The sequence below is a fragment of the Aotus nancymaae genome, unplaced genomic scaffold (genome assembly GCF_030222135.1).
Source record: "Aotus nancymaae isolate 86718 unplaced genomic scaffold, 86718_ANA_hifiasm-v0.15.2.pri h1tg000062l, whole genome shotgun sequence".
Classification (NCBI taxonomy): domain Eukaryota; kingdom Metazoa; phylum Chordata; class Mammalia; order Primates; family Aotidae; genus Aotus; species Aotus nancymaae.
The window spans coordinates 5,085,458-5,111,939 of record NW_026988476.1 but is presented as its reverse complement, the minus strand read 5'-3'; the positions used below and the strand labels follow the sequence as shown (position 1 = coordinate 5,111,939).

Genomic DNA, 26,482 nt, shown 5'->3' with positions numbered 1-26,482 from the left:
AAAAGGGCAGGGCATGGTGGCTCATGCCCATAATTGCAACACTTTTTAGTAGAGACGAGGGAGGCCGAAGTAGGTTGGTCACCTGAGGTCAGGAGTTTGGAACCAGCCTGACCAAAAAGGTGAAACCCCGTCTCTACTAAAAATACAAAAATTGGCCATGCATGGTGCCGCACGCCTGTAGTCCCAGGTACTCGGAAGGCTGAGACAGGAGAATTGCTTGAACCCTGCAGGCAGAGGTTGCAGTGAGCCAAGATTGTGCCACTGCACCCCAGCCTGGGTGATAGAGCAAGACTCCATCTCAAAAAAAAAAAAAAAAAAAAAACTCATAAAATATTGGGGTATCTTTAAATAGATTCCAAATTTCACAGTAGACTTTTCTAAGGTTATATTGAGTGAGAGGATTTGTTTTTAATTCTAAAGTGCATTTTATCTTTTGGGGGGATGTTTGTTTACATGTGATTGGTAATTTGGAAATTGTCTTTTCTGTTAAGTTACGAAAATGTCAGTGTGTAGTGGATGATTTAGGATTTATAGCTATAGGTGGCGATGAGGCAGATTGTGAATAATGCTTATACCTAGTGTTTGTTCCTTTGAGGTTTTGAATGTTAAGCTGTTTGCTGTTTCTTTCATCACTTAAAACGGGCATTATTCCCAAATATTCAAACTTTGATTTGCACTAGAATAAAGTATTTATTTCCTTAAAGATTTAACAGAGGCTTTGGATGAAGATGCAGACCCCACAAAATCTGCACTGTCTGCAGTTGCATCTTTGGCAGCTGCATGGCCACAGTTACACCAGGGTATGTGTGGGTTTCGTTTTTTTTTTGTTTGGCTTTTTATTTTTAATTTTATAAAGGTGCATTTACATTCCTTAGTATTTGTTGTTTATATTCTAAATGACTATTTCATTTTTAACAACTATAGGCTGCAGTTTGAAAAGTCTGGATCTTGATAGCTGCACTCTTTCAGAAATCCTCAGACTGCACATCTTAGCTTCAGGTGCTGATGTAACATCAGCAAATGCAAAGTACAGATATCAAAAACGAGGAGGATTTGATGCCACAGATGATGCTTGTATGGAGCTTCGTTTGAGCAATCCCAGTCTACTGAAGAAACTGTCAAGCACTTCAGTGTATGATTTGACACCAGGTAAGCTTTACAAGTTAGAATTTGTATATCCTCCCCACTCCTACCCTCTTATGCCCAGAAAACTAAGGAGCTGATGAGAAATTTTACATGATAAATTAGTATTAAAATTGAAGGAGAGAAAGCAAACTATTTTTACTATTCTTTTTTTTAAGATAGTCTTGCTCTATTGCCCAGGCTAGAGTGCAATGGCACGGTCTCAGCTCACTGCAAGCTCTGCCTCCCAGGTTCAAATGATTTTCCTGCCTCAGCCTCCTGAGTGGCTGGGATTACAGGTGCCCACCACCAGGCCTGGCTAATTTTTGTATTTTTAGTAGAGATGAGGTTTCACCCTGTTGGCCAGGCTGATCTCGAACTCCTGATCTCATGATCCTCCCAAAGTTCTGAGGTTACAGGCATGAGCCACCACGTCCGGCCTGTTGTTATTCTTATTAACTTTAATTACTTATGATTGTCTTTATTTGGATTTTCTAATATTTTTAAATGTATGATTAATCTACATCTACTGAGTTTAAAAGGGTGAGAATTTGCTAGAAAATTAGCTTTCTCTTATATTCACTAGTATATCAGAAGTTTAAATCTAAATGGCTGCTAAATCCTGCCATTCACTTGAGGTATGAGAAACAGTATATAAGGTTAAGATGAAGCTATTTTTCACTTCCTTTTTTATTAAATTGCATATAGAAGTATAGAGTTTAATTTAGTATACTTCAGAGAACAATAAAGTAGAATACCTTAATTCCTAACACTTGTAGTCTTTATAATTTATGGTGGTATTTTTGTGCACTCATTGACAAGTAGCAATTTACCTGTTGTCATTTTTTTAAAAAATTCATGTGATAATAATTTAGTATTGATTTGAACTTCAAAAATTAAAACTTGAGGGCTGGGCACAGTGGCTTATGCCTGTAATTCCAGCACATTGGGAGGCCAAGGCAGGAAGATCACCTGAGGTCAGGAGTTTGAGACCAGCCTGGCCAACATGGTAAAACCCCATCTGTACTAAAAATATAAAAATTAGCTGGGTGTGGTGCTGTGCACCTGTATGTAATCCTAGCTAATCGGGAGGCTGAGGCAGGAGAATCGCTTGAACCCAGGAGGCAGAGGTTGCAGTGAGCCCAGAAGGTGCCACTGTACTCCAGCCTGGGTGACAGAGCAAGACTCCATCTCTAATAAATAAATAAAATAAAACTTGAAAAATAATTCTTTGTAATTATAAAATTTCTCATGTTTACTGAAGTAGTATACAAAATAGACATTAGTATTTAAAATGCCTCATATATCAATAGCTGTTAAATTGGATTCAAAGTTGCTTTTTTTTTTTTTTTTTGAGAGAGACAGTCTCACTCAGTCACCCTGGCTGGAGTGCGGTGGCATGATCTCGGCTCACCGCAACCTTCGCTTCCTGGGTTCAAGCGATTCTCCAGCCTCAGCCTTCCTAGTAGCTGGGACTACAGGCATATGTCACCACATCCAGCTAATTTTTGCATTTTTAGTAGATACCAGGTTTCACCATGTTGGCCAGGCTATTCTCAAACTCCTGATCTCAGGTGACCTGCCCGCCTCGGCCTCCCAAAGTGCTGGGGTTACAGGTGTGAGCCACTGTGCCTGGCCCATAGGTGCTTTTTTCTGAAGACATGTCATTGACATGTTTGAGAAACTACTCCGTATTCTTTATTAGGCATTTTTGCACTGAGCCACAAATTTTAAAATTTCAAATACAATTCATTTGTATTGATTGATAATATAGAAATATTTAACAATTTTTGACAGGAGAAAAAATGAAGATACTCCATGCTCTCTGTGGAAAGCTACTGACCCTCGTTTCAACTAGGGATTTTATTGAAGATTATGTTGATATATTACGACAGGCAAAGCAGGAGTTCCGGGAGTTAAAAGCAGAACAACATCGAAAAGAGAGGGAAGAAGCAGCTGCTAGGTAAGAGATAATTGCAATAATTGTGTTTATGAAAGCTGTTTCTTTCTTTGCATTTAAAACCATATTTCACATGGTGCTATAAGCATTGGCTTATACTGTTTGATGGCTTTACTAAGAGCTTATGAATGAGGCCAGAAGGGTGGATCACTTGAGATCAGGAGTTCAAGACCATCCTGGCCAACATAGTGAAACCCCCGTCTCAACTAAAAATACAAAAATTAACTGCACGTGGTGGTGCATGTCTGTAATCCCAGCTACTTGGGAGGTTGAGACACGAAAATCACTTGAACCTGGGAGGCAGAGGTTGCGGTGAGCTGAGATCGCAACACTGCACTCTAGCCTGGGCGGCAGAGTGACACTGTGTCTCAAAAAAAAAAAAGAGCTTATGAATGATTACTACATTATAGTTTTATAATGTTTTGAGCACTTTCTATGATTTGATTAAAGGCAAGGTGCTAAAAGTGAAAAGTATATGTGTATCAGATAGACTACAATATTTCATTTTAACTTTTAGAATTCGTAAAAGGAAGGAAGAAAAACTTAAGGAGCAAGAACAAAAAATGAAAGAGAAACAAGAAAAACTAAAAGAAGATGAGCAAAGAAATTCAACGGCAGACACATCTATTGGGTATGGTTTGAATCACACTGCTCACATGCTCTACCATACATAAAGAATAAAAATCAGATATGTTAAATTGTAAAAATGCTTTCAGATTTTTAGAAAAGTTGCCTTTTTATTATAGGTACAAGATAATTTCCCAGAAAAACACTCAATAGGCTATTTTTAACCAATAATGTATTTCTCTCTCCCTTCCACCAATATCATGGGTGTACACTGTATTTCACAGAGTTTTCTGAGCGTTACAGAAGAACAGGGTTGAGATTGGTTGTTTTTTGGTAGATGATAAAGGGGAGAGGATGACAGCACCTTAAGTAATTTAGAGACTACCCAAGTATTTTATTGCATTTTAGAATATTTGGGATGGAATTGTCTATGAAAACAAGTAGTAATTTAACAGAAATAATCTTTTTTATGAAATCTGCAAAGGAAAGTTCTGAAAAAACTCAATATTCCAAAATTAGTATATTGACTTTGACTTTTTAATACTTGCATGTAAAAGTATCCATTAATAAGCCTTAAGATCTTAGGTCACAAACTTGCAATAGAAGAAAATACTTGCAAAATTATATATCTGATAAGGGACTTGTACCTAGAATGTAAAAGAATTCTTACAACTCAACAATAAAAATCTGAAAGATTCAGAATAGGGAGTTAATTTTTTACATGTCAAAAAATAAAGAAGAAATAATAATAATAAAAATTTTTAAAAACAACCCAATTGAAAAGTGAGCAATAGGCCAGGCACAGTGGCTCACTGTAATCCCAGCACTTTGGGAGGCCAAGGGGGGCGGATCGCAAGGTTAAGAGATCGAGACCATCCTGGTCAACGTGGTGAAACCCCGTCACTACTAAAAATACAAAAATTAGCTGGGCGTGGTGGCATGCACCTGTACTCCCAGTCATGATAGCTCATGCCTATAATCCCAGCACTTTGGGAAGCCAAGGCGAGTGGATCACCTGAGGTCAAGAGATCAAGACCAGCCAGACCAACATGGAGAAACCCCATCTTTACTAAAAATACAAAATTAGCCAGGCATGATGTCACATGCCTATAATCCCAGCTACTTGGAGGCTGAGGCATGAGAATTGCTTGAACCCGGGAGGTGGAGGTTGCAGTGAGCCGAGATCACACCATTGCACTCCAGCCTGGGCAACAAGAGCGAAACTCTGTCTCCAAAAAAAAAAAATTAGCTGAGCGTGATGGTGAATGCCTGTAGAGCCAGGAGAATTCCTTGAGCCCTGGAGGTGGAGGTTGCATTGAGCCGAGATTGTGCTCCAGCCTGGGCAACATGAGACTCCATCTCAAAAAAAAAAAAAACAAAGACGCTAGTCACAAAAGACCACATGTTGTATGATTCCATTTATATGAAATGTCCAGAAGAAGCAAATCAGTAGAGAGTAGATGCATATTTGCCAGGGGCAGCAGGAAAGAGGAAATGGGAAATGACCACTAATGAGTATGGAGTTGTCCTTTGGTATGATGAAAATGTTCTGGAATTGGACAGTGGTAATGATTGGGCAACCTTGTGAATATACTAACGACCACCAAATTGTACACTTTAAAATGGAGATTGTTATGGTATATAAGCTCAATTTTTTTAAAAAAAAGTAACATCGTATGGATTTCATGTCTTCATATTTTTTAAGTATTCATTCAGCCCCACTCATTTACATTATCCCTGGCTCTCCTACATTAGAGCTTGCAAAACCTGACTTTGGATTTAGAACATAATGGTGGAATTCATTCCAAGGTTTATATAATTTTGTTTTGTTTTTAGTAAAAGGCGAAAGATTTATATGATCTGAAGAGAAACCAGAGTATATAATTTTAGTTTTAATTTGAATAACATAATAAATTAAATACCCATATTGTGTTCATTCTGGCTGTTTAGTATTTCTGAATTTCTCTCCTCCCCTATTTGCCATTTTCTCCCCTTCCTACTCTAAGCCACCATCACGGCCTAGCCAGCCACCTAGACCACTACTGATCTGTTACTATTACTGGTTTCTTTACTGATCTCCCCTCATCTACTTTCTTTCCCAGGAAGATTTTTCACACAGTGGCTACAGCACTTTCTAATATCATTTCCCTTTTCTAAACTCTTCTGGTTTTTTCTTACTGTTTTTTGGATAAGGCCTTACAAGGCCCAGCCTAATCTGACCTTTGCTTTTTTTCTCATCTATCTCTTGGATTACTGCTTTCTCCTTTACAGTTTTCTTAAAATTATAAGCTCCTCTCTATCCTCTTGAGCTCTGTGCCACTGCATATGTTATTCCTCTGCAGCACACACTCCTCCCCATCTCCCTGGTCTCACAGTGTAAAATGTCACTTCTTCAAGCCAACCTTCTTGATCGCTAAGAGTCAGTTTCATTCTCCTTGAAATGTTTTCACAGTACCTTGAACTTCTCGTTTTAGTACTTATTACATATTTTTAAAATGATTTGTGTAATTATCTGTTTTCTCTGCAAGACCATAAACTGTGTCATGTTGTTCACTACTTCCTAAGCCTATAATGCCGGTACCTCATAAGCAATAAATATTTCATAAATGAAATTATATATTCATTAGTAAATGTCATCTTTGTTTTTATTGTAAAGGGAGGAAGAAAGGGAAGATTTTGATACTAGCACTGAGAGCAAAGACATAGAGCAAAAGGAATTAGATCAAGATATGGTCACTGAAGATGAAGATGACCCAGGATCACATAAAAGAGGCAGAAAGGGTAATACTGAAATTTCTTAAGAGCATTCTTGTTTGTTTCTTTTTAACTGATAAAGCATTTTATTCAGCTCCTCTGAAATATATTGATTGCTTTCATTTGTGATTCTGGGCTGTGTTTATTTTTTAAATGCCCACCTCATAGCTGTGCCGAGTTATAAAAATGTGTTATGAAGTCTTACTAGTACATTCATGATTGGGTCATTATTTACACATCATTTATACTTTAGAAAGAAGAGATAATATGCCTATGTCTTTAATAGGACAATTTCTCATAACTTCAATTTTTGGCTAGTCAGCAGTTTTGTTGAATTTTTACATTCACTACTTTATTTGGGCCAAATAGTAATTTGTATTCAGCATGCACTGGATGCCTCCTGTGTGCTAGAGATACAAAGATCAATAATGCTCATAATTGGTATCATATGGCTAAAAATGGAAATCTACCTTAAAATTATTTTATAAATTGCTAGATCAAAGCAAATGACATCTTTTAAAAGCTGTTGATACAAATTTATTTTGAGGATCCTTAACCAATCATATTTAGTGACTATCCAAGGAAATCCTTAAGTTAATTCTGTGCCTATAATTTGGATGGGATCTTTTTTCTGTATTTTTTTCTAAATGGTTACTCCTAAGTAGATGGAAAATATACTGTATCATGGAAGCTGTATTGTCTGCTTACAATGCTATTGATTTCTAAAGCAAACCTAATATGATTAGAGCTTTAAAACATACTTCTAAATATTGGGTCAAAGGAGAAACCGTAACAGAAACTAAAAAATATTTAAAACTAATCATTACTGTGTATTAACACTTGTTGGATATAGTCCCTCTACTTAGGGGGAAATGTATAGCTTTAATACATACTAAAAATAGAAACAGAAAATAAAAATATAGTAGGGCCAGGTGCAGTGGCTCACACCTGTAATCCCAGCATTCTGGGAGGCTAAGGTTGGCGGATTGTTTAAGCTCAGGAGTTCAAAAATTGGCCTTGGCTACATGGTGAAACCCCCTCACTACAAAAAGTACCCAAAAAAATATGCTGGGCATGGTGGCATGCACCTGTAGTCCCAGCTACTCAGTAGGCTAAGTGAGAAGGTCACTTGAGCCTGGGAGGTCAAGGCTACAGTGAGCCCTGATAGCGCCACTACACTCCAGCCTGGGCAAGAGAGCAAGACCCTTTCCCAAAAAAATAAAATAAAAATATAAATAGAGAACAACAAACCCAAAAGTGTGTTATTTTAAGAAAGACACAAAGTAGACAAACATTTGTTGAAATTGATTTTTATAAAGAGGGAGATCATAATAAAGTTAGGGCTGAAAGGGGGGCAACATAACTATAGATAGAGTAGGAATTTAAAGGAGATAATATATAATGTTTTGACAATAAATTTGAAAATATATGCAAAAATTAAATCCTAGAAAAATACAAATTATCAAAATGGATTTGTAAAGAAATTCTTTAATGTGGATGGTCTTAAACCATTAAAGGACTTGAATCAGTACTAAAATTTTTTTGCAGAGAAAACATCAGTCCTAGACAACTTTATAAGTGAATTCTGCCACATTTTTTAAAAAGCAGATAATTCCAATCTTAAACAGACTCTTTCAAGCAAAAGAAAGAAGGAAAAAACACTTCCCAACTATCAAACCAATCTGACAACAACCGAAACAACAGAGAAATTTAATTCCAACATAGTATCAAAGTCAAGGCAGATTATCAGGGGTCTAAGCTCTTTCTGTGTTGTTGGTACTGCCATCCTTAGGGTTTTTGTGCCCTTCTCATGTTCCAGAATGATTTATCACTATGTCTGCATTCTAGCTAGTTGGAAGCAGGTAGGAAGAAAGGGAAGCATAGCCCAGAGGGTACACACAATGCTTCTGATCCTGTATCTTTGAACAAAAGTTTTTGATGTAGTCATACCTACCGTGGGAAACGTCCTTTTGGGTTGTTAAGTGCCCAGCTAAAAACAAGTGGTTCTATTACCTTATACCAGTAGTTAGTAAATAACAGTTTGTATGCCAAATCTGGCCTGCCCCATTTTTTTGTTGTTGTTGTTTTTTGAAACGGAGTTTTGCTGTGTTGCCCAGGCTGGGGTGAAGTGGTGCCATCTTGGCTCACTGCAACCTCTGCTTTCAGGGTTCAAGCGATTCTCCTGCCTCAGCCTCCCAAGTAGCTGGCATTACAGGCACATGCTACCACAGCTGGCTGAGTTTTATACTTTTAGTAGGGATGGGGTTTCACCATGTTGGTCAGGCTGGTTTCAAACTCCTGGCCTCAAATGATCCACTTACCTCGGCCTCCCAAAGTGTTGGAATTACAGGTGTGAGCTACCTCACCCAGCCCCGCCCTGTTTTTGTATAACTCATAAGCTATAAGCTAAAAAGGATTTTTCCTTTTTTTTTGACAGCCTATCATGGGACCTTTTTTTTTTTTTGGAGACACAGTGTCACTCTCTCCCCCAGGCTGGAGTGCACTGGTGTGACTTGGCTCACTGCAACCTCCACCTCCTGGGTTCAAGCGATTCTCATGCCTCAGGCTCCCAAGTCGCTGGGATTACAGGCACTTGCTACCGCGCCTAGCTAATTTCTGTATTTTTAGTAGAGATGGAATTTCACCATGTTGGCCAGGCTGGTCTCGAACTCCTGATCTCAGGTGATCCACCCACCTCGGCTGTAATCCCAAAGTGCTGGGATTACAGGCATGAGCCACCACACTCAGCTGCATTTCTACATTTTAAATGGTGGAAAAAAAAGAAGAATGATACTTTGTGATAAGTGAAAATTATGTGAAATTCACATTTCACTGTCCATAAATAGTTATATTGAACCATAGCCATGCTCATTGTCTACGTGTTGCCTGTTATTGGTTTGGGCCACAATAGTGGAACTGAATAACTGTGAAGACCATAAGATCCACAAAGACAAATATTTATAAGCTAGTCCTCTCCAGAAGTAGTTTGCTGTGATTCCTGCCATAGAGGAAGGACTGGGATGACTACTGAAGGATAACTAACATACTCTACTGTACTTACCAGTATGGAAATTACAGATTTTGCATGCCCCTTTAGATATAACTATATTGATTTCTTACTAATAGAGTGTTAGTAACACCAATCATGTTGGATTAAGGCCCCACCTTTATGACCTTAATTACCTCCTTAAAGATTGTATCTCCAAATACAGTCACATTGGAGGTTAGGGCTTCAGTGGGGAGGGGACACAGTTTAGTCCACAACACCTAATAACTTAGGGTAACTTTGTATCTCATATTTTTCTAATGGAAATTTGAAATACACTGATGATGAAACATTTTATTTTAACTATAGGGAAAAGAGGACAAAATGGATTTAAAGAATTTACAAGGCAAGAAGAGATCAACTGTGTAACAAGAGATCCTCTTACTGCTGATGAGGAAGAAGCATTAAAACAGGAACACCAACGAAAAGAGAAAGAGCTCTTAGAAAAAATCCAAAGTGCCATAGCTTGTACCAATATCTTTCCCTTGGGTCGTGACCGCATGTATAGACGATACTGGATTTTCCCTTCTATTCCTGGACTCTTTATTGAAGAAGATTATTCTGGTCTTACTGAAGACATGCTGTTGCCTAGACCTTCATCATTTCAAAATAATGTACAGTCTCAAGATCCTCAGGTATCCACTAAAACTGGAGAGCCTTTGATGTCTGAATCTACCTCCAACATTGACCAAGGTCCATGTGACCATTCTGTGCAGCTGCCAAAACCAGTGCATAAGCCAAATCGATGGTGCTTTTACAGTTCCTGTGAACAGCTAGACCAGCTTATCGAAGCTCTTAATTCTAGAGGACATAGAGAAAGTGCCTTAAAAGAAACTTTGTTACAAGAGAAAAGCAGAATATATGCACAGCTAGCCCGTTTTTCTGAAGAGAAATTTCATTTTTCAGGTAAATTTTCAATGAAAATTATTTTTTATTTTTTTTCCTCCCCCTAATCTCTGGTCATTCAGGATTAAGCATTTTTTCAAGCTATTAGAAATACATTTACAACACCTCATCTTTAATTTAGGTTATCCTCTTAGTTTGCAAGTTAGAGTTTAGGAATGTATTTCTTTATAGAAACAAGATTATCTAAATTCCGCTGGCTTATATTTGAATTATGAGGAACACATCTATGGTGTAACAAGATACATATTCTTCCTGATCTCCTTATTCCTTGGTCAGCAGACTCTGAAAGCCAAGAATAGACTTTAAGGCCACCATCAATTTTGGACAGATCATTGGAGACTGAGGTTACTCATTAAGGGTTTTGACTGAGAGTCCAGGGAGAAGTTCCACTAATGATCACTTCTTTGGAGCTTGGCTTCAAGGGCAGGTTGGAGAGCAGTATTTCCTGTTTGATGGTTCGTCTGTTGATGACAAATAAGAAAAAGCAGTAAGGCATTTTTAGATGTGAGTTTTTGTATTAATAAATGAGAGTCTCTAGGTAAAGAATTGCTTACTTGTTTCCTGTGGGGTAGAAAATAGAGCTAAAAACATTTTAATTAAATTAAATTTTAAAAAAGAATTGCTTAAATTTAGGGGTATGTTACCATGACTACTTTAATTTTTTTTTCAGGATTAAAAACTACAGATCACAATTCTTTTTTGTTATTTATTTATTTTTTGAGACAGTTTCACTCTGGTTACCCAGGCTGGAGTGCAATGGTGTGATCTTGGCTCACCGCAACCTCCGCCTGCTGGGTTCAAGCAATTCTCCTGCCTCAGCCTCCCGAGTAGCTGAGACTACAGGTGCGTGCCACCACGCCTGGCTAATTTTGTATTTTTAGTAGAGACAGTGTTTCTCCACGTTGGTCAGGCTAGTCTCGAACTCCCAACCTCAGGTAATCTGCCCACCTTGGCCTCCCAAAGTGCTGGGATTACAGGTGTGAGCCACCGCACACAGCCATTTATTTTTTTGAGACAGAATTTCACTCCTGTTGCCCATGCTCAAGTGCAATGGTGCGGTCTCGGCTCAGTGCAACCTCCGCCTCCCAGGTTCATGTGTTTCTCCTGTCTCAGCCTCCCAAGTAGCTGGGATAGCAGGTGCCTACCACCAGGCCCAGCTAATTTTTTGTATGTTTAGTAGAGATGGGGTTTCTTTGTTCAAAGATACAGGATCAGAAGCATTGTGTGTACCCTCTGGGCTGTGCTTCCCTTTCTTCCTACCCACTTCCAACTAGCTAGAATGCAGACATAGTGATAAATCATTCTGGAACATGAGAAGGACAGAAAAACTAAGGATGGCAGTACCAACAAGATAGAAAGAGCTTGGACCCCTGATAATCTGCCTTGACTTTGATAATATGTTGGAATTAAATTTCTCTGTTATTTCGGTTGTTGTCAGATTGGTTTGATAGTTGAGAAGTGTTTTTACTTCTTTCTTTTGTGTTTCATTATGTTGGCCAGGCTGGTCTTGAACTGCTGACCTCAGGTGATCCACCTGCCTTGGCCTCCCAAAGTGCTGGGATTACAGGCATGAGCCACTGTGCCTGGCCATTGTTGAGCATCTTTTCATGTGCTCATTGGCCATTTGTATATCTTTCTTAAATATCTTTTCAGATCCTTTGCCCATTTTTAAATTGGGTTGTCTTTTTATTGTGCTGTAAAAGTTCTTTATATATTCTGGATACAAGGACTTTATTTATTTAGAGACAGGGTCTCGCTGTGTTGCCCAGGCTGGAGTACAGTGGCATAATCATAGTTTCACTGCAGACTCAAACTCCTGGGCTCAAGCAATCCTGCCTCAGCCTCCTGAATAGCTGTACAAGGGGCTTTGTAAGATAAATGATATTCATTCATTCATTCATTCATTCATTTGTGGCACTTGAGGATTTACAAAGCACTTTTACATCCATTATTTCAAGATCATAAAAATTACATGGAATAATTGTAGTTTTTAATAAGAAAGTCATGATAAAAGTATTTGATTACTATTTCAGACAAACCTCAGCCTGATAGCAAACCAACATATAGTCGGGGAAGATCTTCCAGTACATATGATCCATCTCAGATGTCTGCAGAAAAGCAACTTGAATTGAGGCTGAGAGATTTTCTTTTAGATATTGAAGACAGAATCTACCAAGGAACATTAGGAGCAATCAAGGTTTGTACCTGTTCACCTTTTTAATTTGTCTAATCTGCTTGGTCCAGAATTTTGGTCATATTTGTTATCTACGTGACATAGACAAGGCATGTGTGTTTTGAATAAACACTAGAGAGTGATAAATTTTTTATGAAAACTTTATTCCCCTGCATCAAAATATTTTTTATGAGATTTTCATCATATGTTGAAATGTATAAGGATATTTTCTTCTTCCTTGACTAGCCCCTGCCTTCTCTGATGAGTCATTCATTTGTTGGTATCTTTGTCACCTTTTTAAAATCTGTAATTCATGGCTGATAATGTATTCTGTTCATGCCTTTGCCATCATCTGCCACTTTTTTGCTGCTATCAAGTGACCAATCTTAGAACTGTTTGTGATGTATTTATACAGAAAGTAAGGTTTTCATCTATGAAGAATATGAATTCCAGTTTGGCCACTTAGTAACCTAATTTTTAGATCCCTTTTTAATTCATAATCATTTCTAAAATATCCATGAATTGATTTTATATGTATATTGAACTTCATACCTCTCAGAAACAATATATTACATTTTTCATGGTTAGTAAGTTTGAATTTTGTTACAGGTTACAGATCGACAGATCTGGAGATCAGCATTAGAAAGTGGACGGTATGAGCTGTTAAGTGAGGAAAACAAGGAAAATGGGATAATTAAAACTGTGAACGAAGATGTGGAAGAGATGGAAATTGATGAACAAACAAAGGTCATAGTAAAAGACAGGTACAAAAGGATTTTTTCCAAAGTAACCATTACTTTTCTTTGCCATATTAAGTTGTGTGTGTGTGTTTTTTGTTTTTTTTGTTTTTTTTTTAGTAAGTATGTTGCTTTTTCTTATTTTTACAACTTGTCATGAAGACCACTGGAATAATCATTTTCTAAAACTCAGGATCTTTGTTACTCCACTTTGTACTAATGCAACCAAAAGACAGTTTATTAGAATAATGATAATTTCTCGAGTATTTTTTTAAATCTTTGAACTTAAGGTTTTATTAATTTCAGAAAGTACATATACTATCATTTTTCTTTTCTGTAGGGAAACTTAGTAAATTGGTAAATTCTGGTAGACTTAAATATTGTTTGAGCCAGGCAAGATGGCATGGGCCTGTAGTCTCAGCTACTCGGGAGGCTGAAGCAGGAAGACTGCTTGAAGCCAGGAGTTGGAGACCAGCCTGGGCAACATAGTGAGAAATCCTGTCTGTTTTTAAAAAAAGAAAAAAAAAAATTTTTTTTGAAATTAGCTGGGCATGGTGGCATGCTAATTTTTTTGTTTTTGTTTTGGAGAGGGGGCGGAGTCTCGCTCTGTTGCCAGGCTGGAGTGCAGTGGCTCAATCTCAGCTCACTACTACCTCCAACTCCCTGGTTCAAGTAATTCTCCTGCCTTAGCCTCCCAAGTAGCTGGGATTACAAGCACACAACACCACGACCAGCTAAGTTTTGTATTTCTAGTACAGACAGGGTTTCACCGTGTTGGCCAGGATGGTCTCAATCTCCTGACCTCATGATCCACCCACCTTGGCCTCCCAAAGTGCTGGGATTACAGGTGTGAGCCACCACCACCGGCTGGCATGCACTTGTAGTCCCATCGACTCTAGCTTTGTATCCCAGGGCTTCAAAGCTGCAGTGAGCTAATAATGATTGTGCCACTGTACTCCAGCCTGAACAACAATGAGACCTTTTCTCTAAATAAATATATATAAGTATTAAATATTATTAACCAGAACCTATATCCATATATCTATACTTTTTTTTTCAAGATTATTTTGGATATTATGTGCCTTTAAGCAGTTTGTCATCTAGAAGGGAACAATGGAGATACATGAGGCCAGCATTATATTTACTAGAACGGGGTGCTGATAGAAGGTTATACCCCGTGCAAATGAAGTAGATGGGAGGGCTACCTGTCTTAGGGGAACATGGGAGATAGTAAAGGAAGTACAAGAGGCAGTGACCACAAAGCTGAACCCTAAAGTTGAGGAAAATAAGACACTGGGAAGAAAAACCATGTACAAAGGCTTCGAGTTAATGAATTTGCACTTTAACGTGATCATTTTAAGCCGGTTGTGTTGGCTCATGCCTGTAGTCCCAGCACTTTGGGAGGCCAGGGCAGGTGGATCACAAGGTCAGGCATTCGAGACCAGCCTGGCCAACATAGTGAAACCCCATCTCTACTGAAAATACAAAAAATTAGCTGGGCATGGTGGCAGACACCTGTAATCCTAGCTACTTGGGAGGCTGAGGCAGGAGAATTGTTTGAATCTGGGAGGCAGAGGTTGCAGGGAGCTGAGATCGTGTCACTGCCCTCCAGCCTGGCAACAGTGCCAGACTGCATCTCAGAAAAAAAAACAAAAAGTGATTATTTTCACTGGAGTGTGGAGATTTAATGAAGAGGGAGCAAGACTGGAGGTTAATGAACTAGTTAGGTAGCAATAAATCCTACCCAGTAGTTTGAAGCAAGAAAAAATGTTGAAACAAGAGAAATAGAGATAAGCTGCCCAAGATACTTAGGCTTTAAGGCCCATTACAATGTCACCTCTCTCAAACCTTTCCCATAAGCCTTCCCTCTTCTACTTTCTCTCCTTCAAATATTTACCTTTAGTCCTTCTAAATGAATCTCCCTTCCCTATTAGTTTACCGTAGGTCCTTGAGATTGAGGAAGTGATTTTTTTACAAAGGTGGAAATAAGCATTTGAATCAATGAATGGACTCAAGTTATAATTAATATTGTTTTTAAGTACCATAAACTTTTAAATGTTTTAATTGTAGACTTTTGGGGATAAAAACAGAAACTCCAAGTACTGCATCAACTAATGCAAGTACACCACAATCAGTGAGCAGTGTGGTTCATTATCTGGCAATGGCACTCTTTCAAATAGAGCAGGGCATTGAGCGGCGTTTTCTGAAAGCTCCACTTGGTAAGTATCTGTTTTTATTTCAAAATATAAGTTATAAGTAATTTTGAGTTGTCCTTTAATTAATAGAACTTTATTGGCTGACATAATCAAATTGATAAACTAATCTTAAAAACTTCAGATTATGTTTTCATTTTTAAATGAGTTATTTTAAGGAGGTTTATTTTTAAAATAATACAGTCTTTTGTGAAGAGTTTCATTAAAAGAAAGATTACCAGCTAGGCACAGTGGCTCATGACTGTAATCCCAGCATTTTGGGAGGCTGAGGTGGAATTGCTTCAGCGCAAGAGTTTTAGACCAGCCTGGGCAACATATAGTAAGAACTCCATCTTGGCCGGGGGCGGTGGCTCACACCTGTAATCCCAGCACTTTGGGAGGCCGAGGCGGGTGGATCATGAGGTCAAGAGATCGAGACCATCCTGGTCAACATGGTGAAACCCCGTCTCTACTAAAAATACAAAAAATTAGCTGGGCACGGTGGTGCGTGCCTGTAATCCCAGCTACTCAGGAGGCTGAGGCAGGAGAATTGCCTGAACCCAGGAGGCGGAGGTTGCGGTGAGCCGAGATCGCGCCATTGCACTCCAGCCTGGGTAACAAGAGCGAAACTCCGTCTCAAAAAAAAAAAAAAAGAACTCCATCTCTACTAAATTAAAAAAAGAAATTAGCCAGGCCTCATGGCATACACCTGTAGTCCCAGCCACTTGGGGAGACTGAGGTGAGAGGATCGCATGAGCCCAGGAATTTGAGGTTACAATGAGCTATGACCACACCATTGCACTGTGCCCTAGGTGACAGTCTAAGACCCTATCTCTTTAAAAGAAAAAAAAGACCGCCAAAACCTATAACTAGTCAGACCTTGAATAATCAAAGATTATGTGTAACTTTTTTTTCTGTTATTTAAAAGAGAACCCCAAATAAGTGACTGAAAAGATTACCATTTGGGGCATAGTTTAATGATAAGGGTCACTGACCCACATGCTATATAAGAAGTGCTAAATTAGAAACACCAAGTTTTAAAAGAAACACAGATGAGGAAATGCTCTATACTTTATAGTGAGGAATAATACTATCTGTATCACTTTTTGGCAATTTATGAAATTATTGGATTTTTAGGGACTAATCGAGGAACCTAATCATTGTTTTTGGAAAATACCTGTTTCAGAATTCTAAAATTCTTTTTAAGATGTTTAACTTATAACTCACCATATTGAGATATTTATATTGTAATGGGATCACAGAAGAAATAACTTTGTTAAACCATATCTTTTTGGTTCATATTGAAAGAACTACCTGAATTGACTAAAATTCTTAAATAATTTTTTGGGCTGGGAGTGGTGGCTCCACGCCTGTAATCCCAGCACTTTGGGAGGCGGAGGCGGGTGGATCACCTGAGGTCAGGAGTTCAAGACCAGCCTAACCAACATGGTGAAACCCTGTCTCTGCTAAAAATACAAAATTAGCTGGGTGTGGTGGCACATGCCTGTAATCCCAGCTACTTGGCAGGCTGAGGCAGGAGAATCACTTAAAGCTAGGAGGCAGAGGTTGCAGTAAGCCAAGACTGCACCATTGTACTCCAGCCTAGGCAACAAGAGTGAAACTCTATCTCTAAAAAGTAAAACATAAAAATAATTTTTTAATAATATTGAGTATTAGAACAAAGTTTTCATAAATAGACAATGTAATCAGAGCAGTTTTGAAATGTGACTATATTTGTAAACTTTTCAATTGAAGAGTTTGTGGCCAGTATCTCATTAAGTCTGTTCACACTTTTATAAATTGATAATCCTACCATGAGCTTAATAACGCACTGACCACATTGAAAGTACCAATTATAAGAAATAAAATATGTATAATCAAACTTACACAAGAACAGAAAGCCAAACGCCACATGTTCTCACTCATAGGTGGGTGCTGAACAATGAGAACACGTGGTCACAGGGAGAGGAGCATCACACACGGGGGGCAGTTGAGGGGGTAGGGGAGAGACAGCGGGGGGTGGGGAGGAAGGGGAGGATCGGGGGGATAACATGGGGAGAAATGCCAGATATAGTATGCACCTAAAGTTAAATAAATAATTTTTTAAAAAAAGAAATAAAATAGGTATAATCACAGCTCCCAAAGGTAATTTGAGTTGGTATTTGATGTTACTTTTATTTCCCAGTCTTCAGTGTGTCTTAGTATTTTCTTTGTCTAAATCCAGTTATGCATACAAGGGATCATTCTATTTATTACAACCACATATTAATACACAATTACCACATTTAAAATTTCAATTTAAAATTATTTGTAAATCATGCAGCTTTTATAAATGTAAGATACTGCTACTACTAACACTATGATTCCAAAAGAGTAAAAGAATAAGATGCAATACTGCTTATTTTCCCACTTCTGAAATTTTCATTAAAGTGTTTTATAAGTTGAAGGGGGGGAATCAGATTGATTGTTTAGTATGTCTGTGTTTTCATCCTAACATCTCATTAAATATTTAGACAAAGAAAAAGATTAATACTGAGAGGTGTTAAACTTGTCTAGTAGGTTATATGAGAGATACTGTTCCTTATGCTGGTTTGTATACGGTGATTTTTCAAACATTAATTTCATCCCAAAAGATAGAAAATTGTAATTCAGGGCCGGGCGCAGTGGCTCACGCCTGTAATCCCAGTGCTTTGTGAGGCTGAGGTGGGTGGATCACTTGAGGTCAGGAGTTTGAGACCAGCCTGACCTATGCAGAGAAACACTGTCTCTACTAAAAATACAAAATTAGCCAGGTGTGGTGGTCCACACCTGTGATCCCAGTTACTAGGGAGGCTGAGGCAGGAGAATCGCTTGAAAACCCTGGAGGTGGAGGTTGTCTTGAGCTGAGATTGCGCCACTGCACTCCAGCTTGGGCAACAAGAGCAAAACTCTGTCTCAAAAAAAACAAAAATTGGGCCGGGCGCAGTGGCTCACGCCTGTAATCCCAGCACTTTGGGAGGCCAAGGCAGGTGGATCACAAGGTCAAGAGATCGAGACCATCCTGGTCAACATGGTGAAACCTCGTCTCTACTAAAAATACAAAAAATTAGCTGGGCATGGTGGCGTGTGCCTGTAATCCCAGCTACTTAGGAGGCTGAGGCAGGAGAATTGCCTGAACCCAGGAGGCGGAGGTTGCGGTGAGCTGAGATCGCGCCATTGCACTCCAGCCTGGGTAACAAGAGCGAAACTTCGTCTCACAAAAAAAAAAAAAAAAAAAAAAAATTGTAATTCAGGGTCTTAAGAAATAAGTGAAATAAGAAAAGTTTGTTACTTTGGCAGTATCAAAGTTAAATTTTGGTCAAAGTCAAATGTTGGTCATTTATAACATGGGTGTCTACTGTTGGTGCTCCATAAAAAGTTACTGGAATAACTTAAGCCTTTGAAAGATCTGTTTTGCACAGGACAGCAGGAGATGGAGATAGGCATCTGAAATAAAGTAATCAAGAATATCATTAATTGGGGAAGGAAAAGCAGGTTTTACTTTATGAATATTTAAGATGGAATATATATTGAAATTCTCCATTCACCTGATAATATTTCAGCATAGTAAATTAATCATAGTAGGCATTTTCCCAATCTAGCTTCAGAAATAGTTTCAGTTTCCTGAGGAAGCATGTAAAAAATAAAAATTCTGCTTATGTTCTACCTTCTCTAATATGTCCCTTTTATTCTAGAGATTAATCATACTGATAAAAGTAGACTTTTTTTCATTTGGGGAAGATAAAATCTTGTTTTATTAATTGTTTTAGGTAAGACATGAGGATATTTTTTAAGATTGATATTTCCATTATTTTTAAAGTCATGGTTAAACCCTTAAGCTATGAAAAAAAATCCTCAGCTAACTTTATCAATTTGAAATTAGGTAACACAGAAATTAATAAGGATCAAAAGGGAGATAGAAAAAAAAAGGACAAGAAAAAGAGAGAGGAAGATCAATCTAGTGTGAGAGATGGTAAATTTTTAACTTTTTAAAGAAATTTTGTGTGTTGTCTTTTTAAAGAATTATGATTTTATTCTTTCTATGGCTGAATACTGATTTGCATATTTAGCTTTTGAAGGAAAACTTTGGATTTGATTTTTTTGAAGGGAATGGACTTGGGAGTAAGCTAAAAATATTATCTTCCTAGCGTTTTCCTTTCTATATTTCACACCTCAGCTAATTACTCTTCTAAATTGGCATATACAAAGTTGACATTGGTGTATCTTCGTATACTTAGTAAAAAGAATGAATGGCTGTGGAACTTATGTTTACTTGTTTCACATAAAGTATTTTATTCACAGCATTTTTTTTCCTTTTCCTAGCTTGGAAAGACATAGGGCAAGAGTTTTTATGTTGCATCCCCTAGAGAAGCCCGTCCTGGTCACATGGATTACTGTATAGTGGCCATTGAACAGTGTGAAGTCTCCCAGTTAATATTTGATGTGACCGCCAATATTTTATATTAGTAAGATCCTTTTAATAATTTCTTGAAGAATTTATCTGTGCTAGCATAATAGAAGATAAAAGAGAAACAAGACATATTCTCCCCTTTACAGTTGTGTAATCTGGGGCCAAAGCAAAGTTTAATATAAAGAAACAACAGAAAAATGGAATCGTATATACTGTATTTTATACTTCTACTGATACTTGTATCAGTACTATGCAAAAATAGAAAAATAGGTACATTCATTATGGATTAGAATAAGAATTGGGCTTTGAGCTACCGCTGGTTTAATTTTCTTAAACCACCTCGTTAATCAAATCCCATAGCATTTCACCAACCTTTGCATTAAAAAATCATTAAACTAATTTCCAAGATTCCAAAAGTTCTTCATAATTTATCTTTTTTCCCATTCCTTCATTGACCTCTGCAACCTTATTCCTTGCCATTACCAATGAGAGTATTCTCTGATTTACCCAGACAGATCATCATCTTTGAACTATTATTGCTACCTCATTCCTTGGAGGCCCTGCTCAGGCCAAAACTTTTTATGAAGGCTTATATTTTTAAAACCAAGACAAGTAAAAAACTCACAATGAGAGGGGAGAAATAAATCATTTAAGTGGACTGTACTTTCCAATTTATTTATATATAGTATATACACACACATATATATATATTTTTTAAAGACAGAGTCTTGCTCTTGTCACCCAGGCTGGAGTACAGTACACAATCTACAACTTCTGCCTCACAGGTTCAAGCAATTCTCCTGCCTCAGCCTCCCAAGTAGCTGGGATTACAGGCACTCGCCACCACGCCTGGCTAATTTTTGTATATTTAATAGAGATGGGGTTTCACCGTGTTGGAAAGGCTGGTCTCAAAATCCTGGCCTCACGTGATCCACCTGCCTCAGCCTGCCAAACTGCTGGGATTACAGGTGTGAGCCGCTACATCCATCTCCAATTAAAAGTTAGAGACCGTTATGGATAGTTGGCAGGGAAAGTGAATAAAATTGAAAAAAAAAGATTGTATTAACATAAAATCTAGCTGGTTTATAGACTGTCTACAAAAGACACACCTAAAACAAAGCAACATAAAGATGGAAAAATACTATCAGTGCTGCAGTCTAAATAATATCTTTGTATTTTCCCAACTTCATTAATATTTCTTCAGCTTTGAAGAGCCATTTGACCCATCCATTGTGTTTTTGTCTCAGTTTTTAACCTCAATTATTTTGAAAAGTTCTAACTGGTTCTTTTTCAGACTGCCTGGTTATTTATTCATATTTTAAACTTTTACTTTTTAAAAGCATATTGAACACAGTTATTTTATATTCTGTTTCTTATTCTAATATCTGAAGTCTTAAATGAGTTTGATTCTGCTGGCTTTCACTTAGTGTTTTCTTTCCACATGTGCCCTGTGGTTTTGATTAACTCTCATTCCTCAGACTTGATCTGTGGAAATGTCTTCAGAGAGAATTTGCAAAGATTTGTACTTGTTTCTACCATTCACTTGAGGTCACTAGCAACCCTAGAGTACTTTAAAATCTTAGCTGTGTTTTTTCCGGTTTTAAACCTGTTCAAGGCTTTGCTTGATCCTCAGGGAGACTTATTTCCCCTTTCTACCCAATGCCAAAGTCCAGATGAATCAATTTTCTTGCTCCCCATTTTTTATGTAGCACCTATTTCCACCCTGACACTTGAAGGGGGGTAGCCTTCTGGGGTCCTAGCTTTTTAGAGAGGGACTAGCTACCTTTGTGGGCCCCAGGTTTCATGTCCTGTCTTTCTCATCCTGCCCAACTGATAAACAGGAGCTCAAGGTCCATTGATACTTGAGAGGTCTCTTGCTTTATGGTTTCAATACAAACAAATTCATTGTGTGTTTCTTTACTTTTCCAGCTGTACTAAACATTCCTTTAAGATAGGGACCACAGAATAGTTTCATATCTTACAAAGTGCCACATATAGGAGGAGGTATACAGTGCACAAATAACGATAGTAATATTAGCATTTACTCTGACAGACATTTTATATGCCTTATGCATATTATTTAATGTTTCCAACAACCCTCAGAGGTGGAGGAACCTGAGAGACAGACGGGTTAACTTGCCCAAGTGCATATAGGGGAGCCAGTACTTAGCTCAGAGCAGACTGACTCCAAAGCCTGCATTTTCTTAACCATTATGCTACTGCCCAAGAGGTTATATTTGAAGATAATAGTAAGAAATAATGTTATTATAGAACCAGATTATGTATGGAGTCTTATGTACCTTGCAGAATTAAGTATAATGTTTTAGGAAGATTAAGTGGAACAATATTAAAGATTGAAGTGGAAATCACACACCAGTGTAAAATGACCATTGATTGATAGCATTTAATCAGATGACTAAATTTTTTAGCTCAGAAGATAAAGGAATGGTGATGTTGAGTGACAGAAGGTTTCAAATGTTTCTATGTAAGTGTTAGTGCTGAAAAAATTGTTTTTGGTAGTATTAACATTGTTTTTATTTACCACAATTTAAAAACTATTTTCTTAGAGATAGAAGATATTTAAGTTGGAGAACAATCCATCCTTTATATGAAATAAGGAAATAACATAACTTCATTCAAATGAATAGTAACTTAAACTTGGAATCGTATGTAGCCAGTTTTTAAAATTAGATTAAGATTTGATACACAGACTAGATTGGGAACACATTGAATTATTTTTGTCTTTAACTATTAAAATCCCTTAGCATTTGATTTATGGATTTAAGTAATTCCTTATGTCATAAACAAGATGTGGCTCAGCAAACATTTTCCATGAGATTTTTGTTTTTAATATCAGCATGGTCTTTTTGTTAAGTATCACAAGAGAAGAAATGTAAAATCTAACCTGTATTTAAACTAGCAACAAACTATTTCTAGTAAGATTACTAGGTTTGCCTAAAAATTGTAATCACTCTCCCTTTTCATTTAAGATGCCAGTGACAGTGGGCGTTCTTATAAAACAGTTCTGGACCGTTGGAGAGAGTCTCTCCTTTCTTCTGCTAGTCTATCCCAAGTTTTTCTTCACCTATCCACCTTGGATCGTAGTGTGATGTGGTCCAAATCTATACTGAATGCTCGTTGCAAGATATGTCGAAAGAAAGGCGATGCTGAAAACATGGTTCTTTGTGATGGCTGTGATAGGGGTCATCATACCTACTGTGTTCGACCAAAGCTCAAGGTATTTTTTTCCTCTCGTCAGATTAGAATTGAGACATTAAGATTTTGAGCAATAGATGATTAAGGATCATTTATTTGATTTATTCAGACTGTGCCTGAAGGAGACTGGTTTTGTCCAGAATGTCGACCAAAGCAACGTTCTAGAAGACTCTCCTCTAGACAGAGACCATCCTTGGAAAGTGATGAAGATGTGGAAGACAGTATGGGAGGTGAGGATGATGAAGTTGATGGTGATGAAGAAGAGGGTCAAAGTGAGGAGGAAGAGTATGAGATAGAACAAGATGAAGATGACTCTCAAGAAGAGGAAGAAGTCAGGTAAGTCCTAATATGCAATAAAATGAGTCAGTAAGTCTTAGGCAATTTCTCCACTATTCAAATACAAATGGAATAGTTAGGGTGTGTAACTTGGTTTAAAACTAATATATGGGCCAGGCACAGAGGCTCACGCCTGTAATCCCAGCACTTTGGGAGGCCGAGGCGGGTGGATCACCTGAGGTCAGGAGCTTGAGACCATCCTGGCCAACATAGTGAAACCCTGTCTCTACTAAAAATACAAAAAATAGCCAGCTTCTCTCCTAGCTAGCAGAGAAGCTGATGTAGGAGAATTGCTTGAACCCAGGAGGCAGAGGTTGCAGTGAGCCAAGATAACAGATCACGCCATTGCACTTCAGCCTGGGTGACAAGAACGAGACTCCATCTCAAAAACAAAACCAAAACTAATATGTAATGGCCTGAAGTTACCTTTGCTTTTTATATATTATAAACATTCAAAACTATTCCCAAGGTAGTATTGATAATTTGGGGAATCTCAGAGAGAGTGATTTATGGCAGGAAGCACACTATATGTTTATATTGCTGCCACATTAGCACCTGGAAACAGCTTCTATACTACCATATAACTAAGTATTCTGCAACTTGGCATGCTGTGTCATTCAGGCCTAATGAATGAGTATGGAGCCTGGATATTTCCTTCTGTGGCAGCACTGGGGCAATCTCCCCTTACTTGAACCTCTGGTTGAGGCTGAAATAAAGGGACATTTATATCCATAAGGTAGATATACAGGCATACCTCACAGATACTGCCAGTTCAATTCCTAGATGACAGCAATAAAGCAAGTCCCAAATTTTTTTGGTCTCCCAGGGCATATAAAAATTATGTTTACATTATAGTCTCCTAAGTGTGCAGTAGCATTATGTCTAAAAATACATTTTTATACTTTTTGTTGCTAAAAAATGCTAACAATCATCTGACATAGAGACAGAAAGTGAGCTCATACTGTTGGAAAAATTGTGCCAATAAACTTGCTTGATGCAGAGTTGCCACAAACCTTCAATTTGTTTAAAAAAAAAAAAGAAGAAAACTTTGTAATTATAGCATGCAGTGATGCGTAAAACATTATAAAATGAGGTGTGCTCGTGTCTAACTGGTAGCTATAAGCTACACAGATCTACTAGGGGTGTTCTGTCAGCAGGCCTGACCATAGCCATCACACCAGGGAAGTAATTGTGTTCCTTGTTCTTATCATTCCCCTCCCCACCCTTTTTTTTTTTTTTAAAACATTTGAACCCCATTCTTATAGAAGCAGGGAAATGAGTATGAAGTAAGGGTAACCTAGAACTGTCAGAGTGCAAAAGGACCACAGTCAGAGAAGTTAATATAGAACCACCACATCTGTTTTAAACAAGGTTTTAAGAAATAACAGCTAGAAGAGCCGTCTTCCCTGTAGCTTGTGAGGGCAATATTATGTTCAGCATAAAGATGATAAAGAATGTGAAAAATTCTTGCAAGTACACAGGATAAACTCGAAGTCCAGGTATGTGGGGAAATGGATAATGAGGCTTAATGGAGGTGTTGCACCCTTTGAATTAAAAACAGTTAAAAGATTAAATATAGTTTTGTATTTATAGTCAGAATCAGAAGACAATAGAGAGGTTCTTGGTGTGGTATTTAGGAACCATGGGTTCAAGGCCCACTTCATTGGCAGCCATTGGCTAAAACTGTAGGTTACCTCAGTATCAATGATAATGAAAAGTGGCAGTCTCCTGTAGCAAAAGGAAACAAAAGAATTTCATTTTAAGATTAGTTCATTACCCTTAAGTTTTCCAACATGATTGACTAAGTCTATTTGTTGGTTCTCCTGAGCATGTTATTACAATTTATCAGAATTTAGGACTTGATTTTCATGATGATGTCCTGAAGTTACAAAGAAAATATTGATTGGGCACTGTGGCTTGTGCCTGTAATCCCAGCATTTTGGGAGGCCAAGGTGGGCAGACCACTTGAGTCCAGGAGTTTGAGACCACCTCGGGCAACATGGCAAAACCCCGTCTCTACAAAAAACTACAAAAAATTAGCCAGGCGTGGTGGTACACACCCAGCTACTCAGGAGTCTGAGATGGGAAGATCACCTGATCACAGGGAGGTCAGGCTTCAGTGAGCCGTGATCGTGCTGCTGCACTCCAGCCTGGGTGACAGTGATACTCTGCCCCCCACCCAAACAAAGAAAGAAAATATGAAATTTTCTCTTTGCAGATATTCTCTTTGCATTTCAAAGAAATACATGAAAGCACATTTAAGATTTCCTTGAAAACTTGTTAACTCTAAGTTTAAGGAATTGAGTCTAGGAGTAAGTCTCAGTTAAATAGAAAATGTACATAAACTCATTGGCTAAATACAACAAGGAGAATAGAGTTAGTCATATGTTCATCATTGCTCTGTACAATAATTGTGTTTTCTAACAATATTTATAGCCTACCCAAACGAGGAAGACCACAAGTTAGATTGCCAGTTAAAACAAGAGGGAGACTTAGTTCTTCTTTCTCAAGTCGTGGCCAACAGCAAGAACCTGGAAGATACCCTTCAAGGAGTCAGCAGAGTACACCCAAAACAACTGTTTCTTCTAAAATTGGTAGAAGCCTAAGAAAGATAAACTCTGCTCCTCCTACAGAAACGAAATCTGTAAGAATGGCCAGTCGTTCTACTCGCCACAGTCCTGGCCCACTGCAAGCAGGTGTATTTGTGGAATTACTTAGTCCTCGTAGAAAACGCAGAGGCAGGAGAAGTGCTAATAATACACCAGAAAATAGCCCCAACTTCCCTAACTTCAGAGTCATTGCCACAAAGTCAAGTGAACAATCAAGATCTTTAAGTGTTGCTTCAAAACTTTCTCTCCAAGAGAGTGAATCCAAAAGAAGATGCAGAAAAAGACAATCTCCAGGTATGAAGAAATCTAATTTAAACTCTTTCTTCCCTAGGAAAATTGAATAATTTGGACATACTGAATGTTAAGATGCTTTGGATCATTTTTCAAAGTCTGTCACTAATATACACAAAGTTATTAGGGAATAGTCTGACCTGA

General features: G+C 38.0%; 1 protein-coding gene and 1 long non-coding RNA gene across 9 annotated transcripts in view; one reads left to right on the top strand and one right to left on the bottom strand.

Moving 5' to 3' along the window:
• Positions 1-26,482, top strand: part of BAZ1A (bromodomain adjacent to zinc finger domain 1A) — a 112,877-nt gene that overhangs the window by 78,840 nt on the left and 7,555 nt on the right. Inside the window, exons 12-23 of one of the 3 annotated variants that reach the window (XM_012468772.2) lie at positions 705-800; positions 925-1,149; positions 2,920-3,085; positions 3,600-3,713; positions 6,306-6,430; positions 9,759-10,355; positions 12,389-12,552; positions 13,138-13,292; positions 15,336-15,484; positions 22,877-23,124; positions 23,212-23,438; positions 25,875-26,341. In XM_012468772.2, coding sequence (XP_012324195.2) covers positions 705-800; positions 925-1,149; positions 2,920-3,085; positions 3,600-3,713; positions 6,306-6,430; positions 9,759-10,355; positions 12,389-12,552; positions 13,138-13,292; positions 15,336-15,484; positions 22,877-23,124; positions 23,212-23,438; positions 25,875-26,341 — 2,733 coding nt within the window. Of the gene's footprint in view, positions 1-704; positions 801-924; positions 1,150-2,919; positions 3,086-3,599; positions 3,714-6,305; positions 6,431-9,758; positions 10,356-12,388; positions 12,553-13,137; positions 13,293-15,335; positions 15,485-22,876; positions 23,125-23,211; positions 23,439-25,874; positions 26,342-26,482 lie in introns of those variants that run through there. The other 2 variants (XM_064365785.1, XM_012468795.2) reach the window with 2 other exon arrangements.
• The window catches only part of LOC105728481 (uncharacterized), an 81,734-nt gene continuing 62,949 nt past the window's right edge, over positions 7,698-26,482 (bottom strand). For all 6 annotated transcript variants that reach the window (XR_010338560.1, XR_010338558.1, XR_010338557.1 and 3 more), the window contains one exon: positions 7,698-10,816. This is a non-coding gene — a long non-coding RNA (uncharacterized LOC105728481). The remainder of the gene's footprint in view (positions 10,817-26,482) is intronic.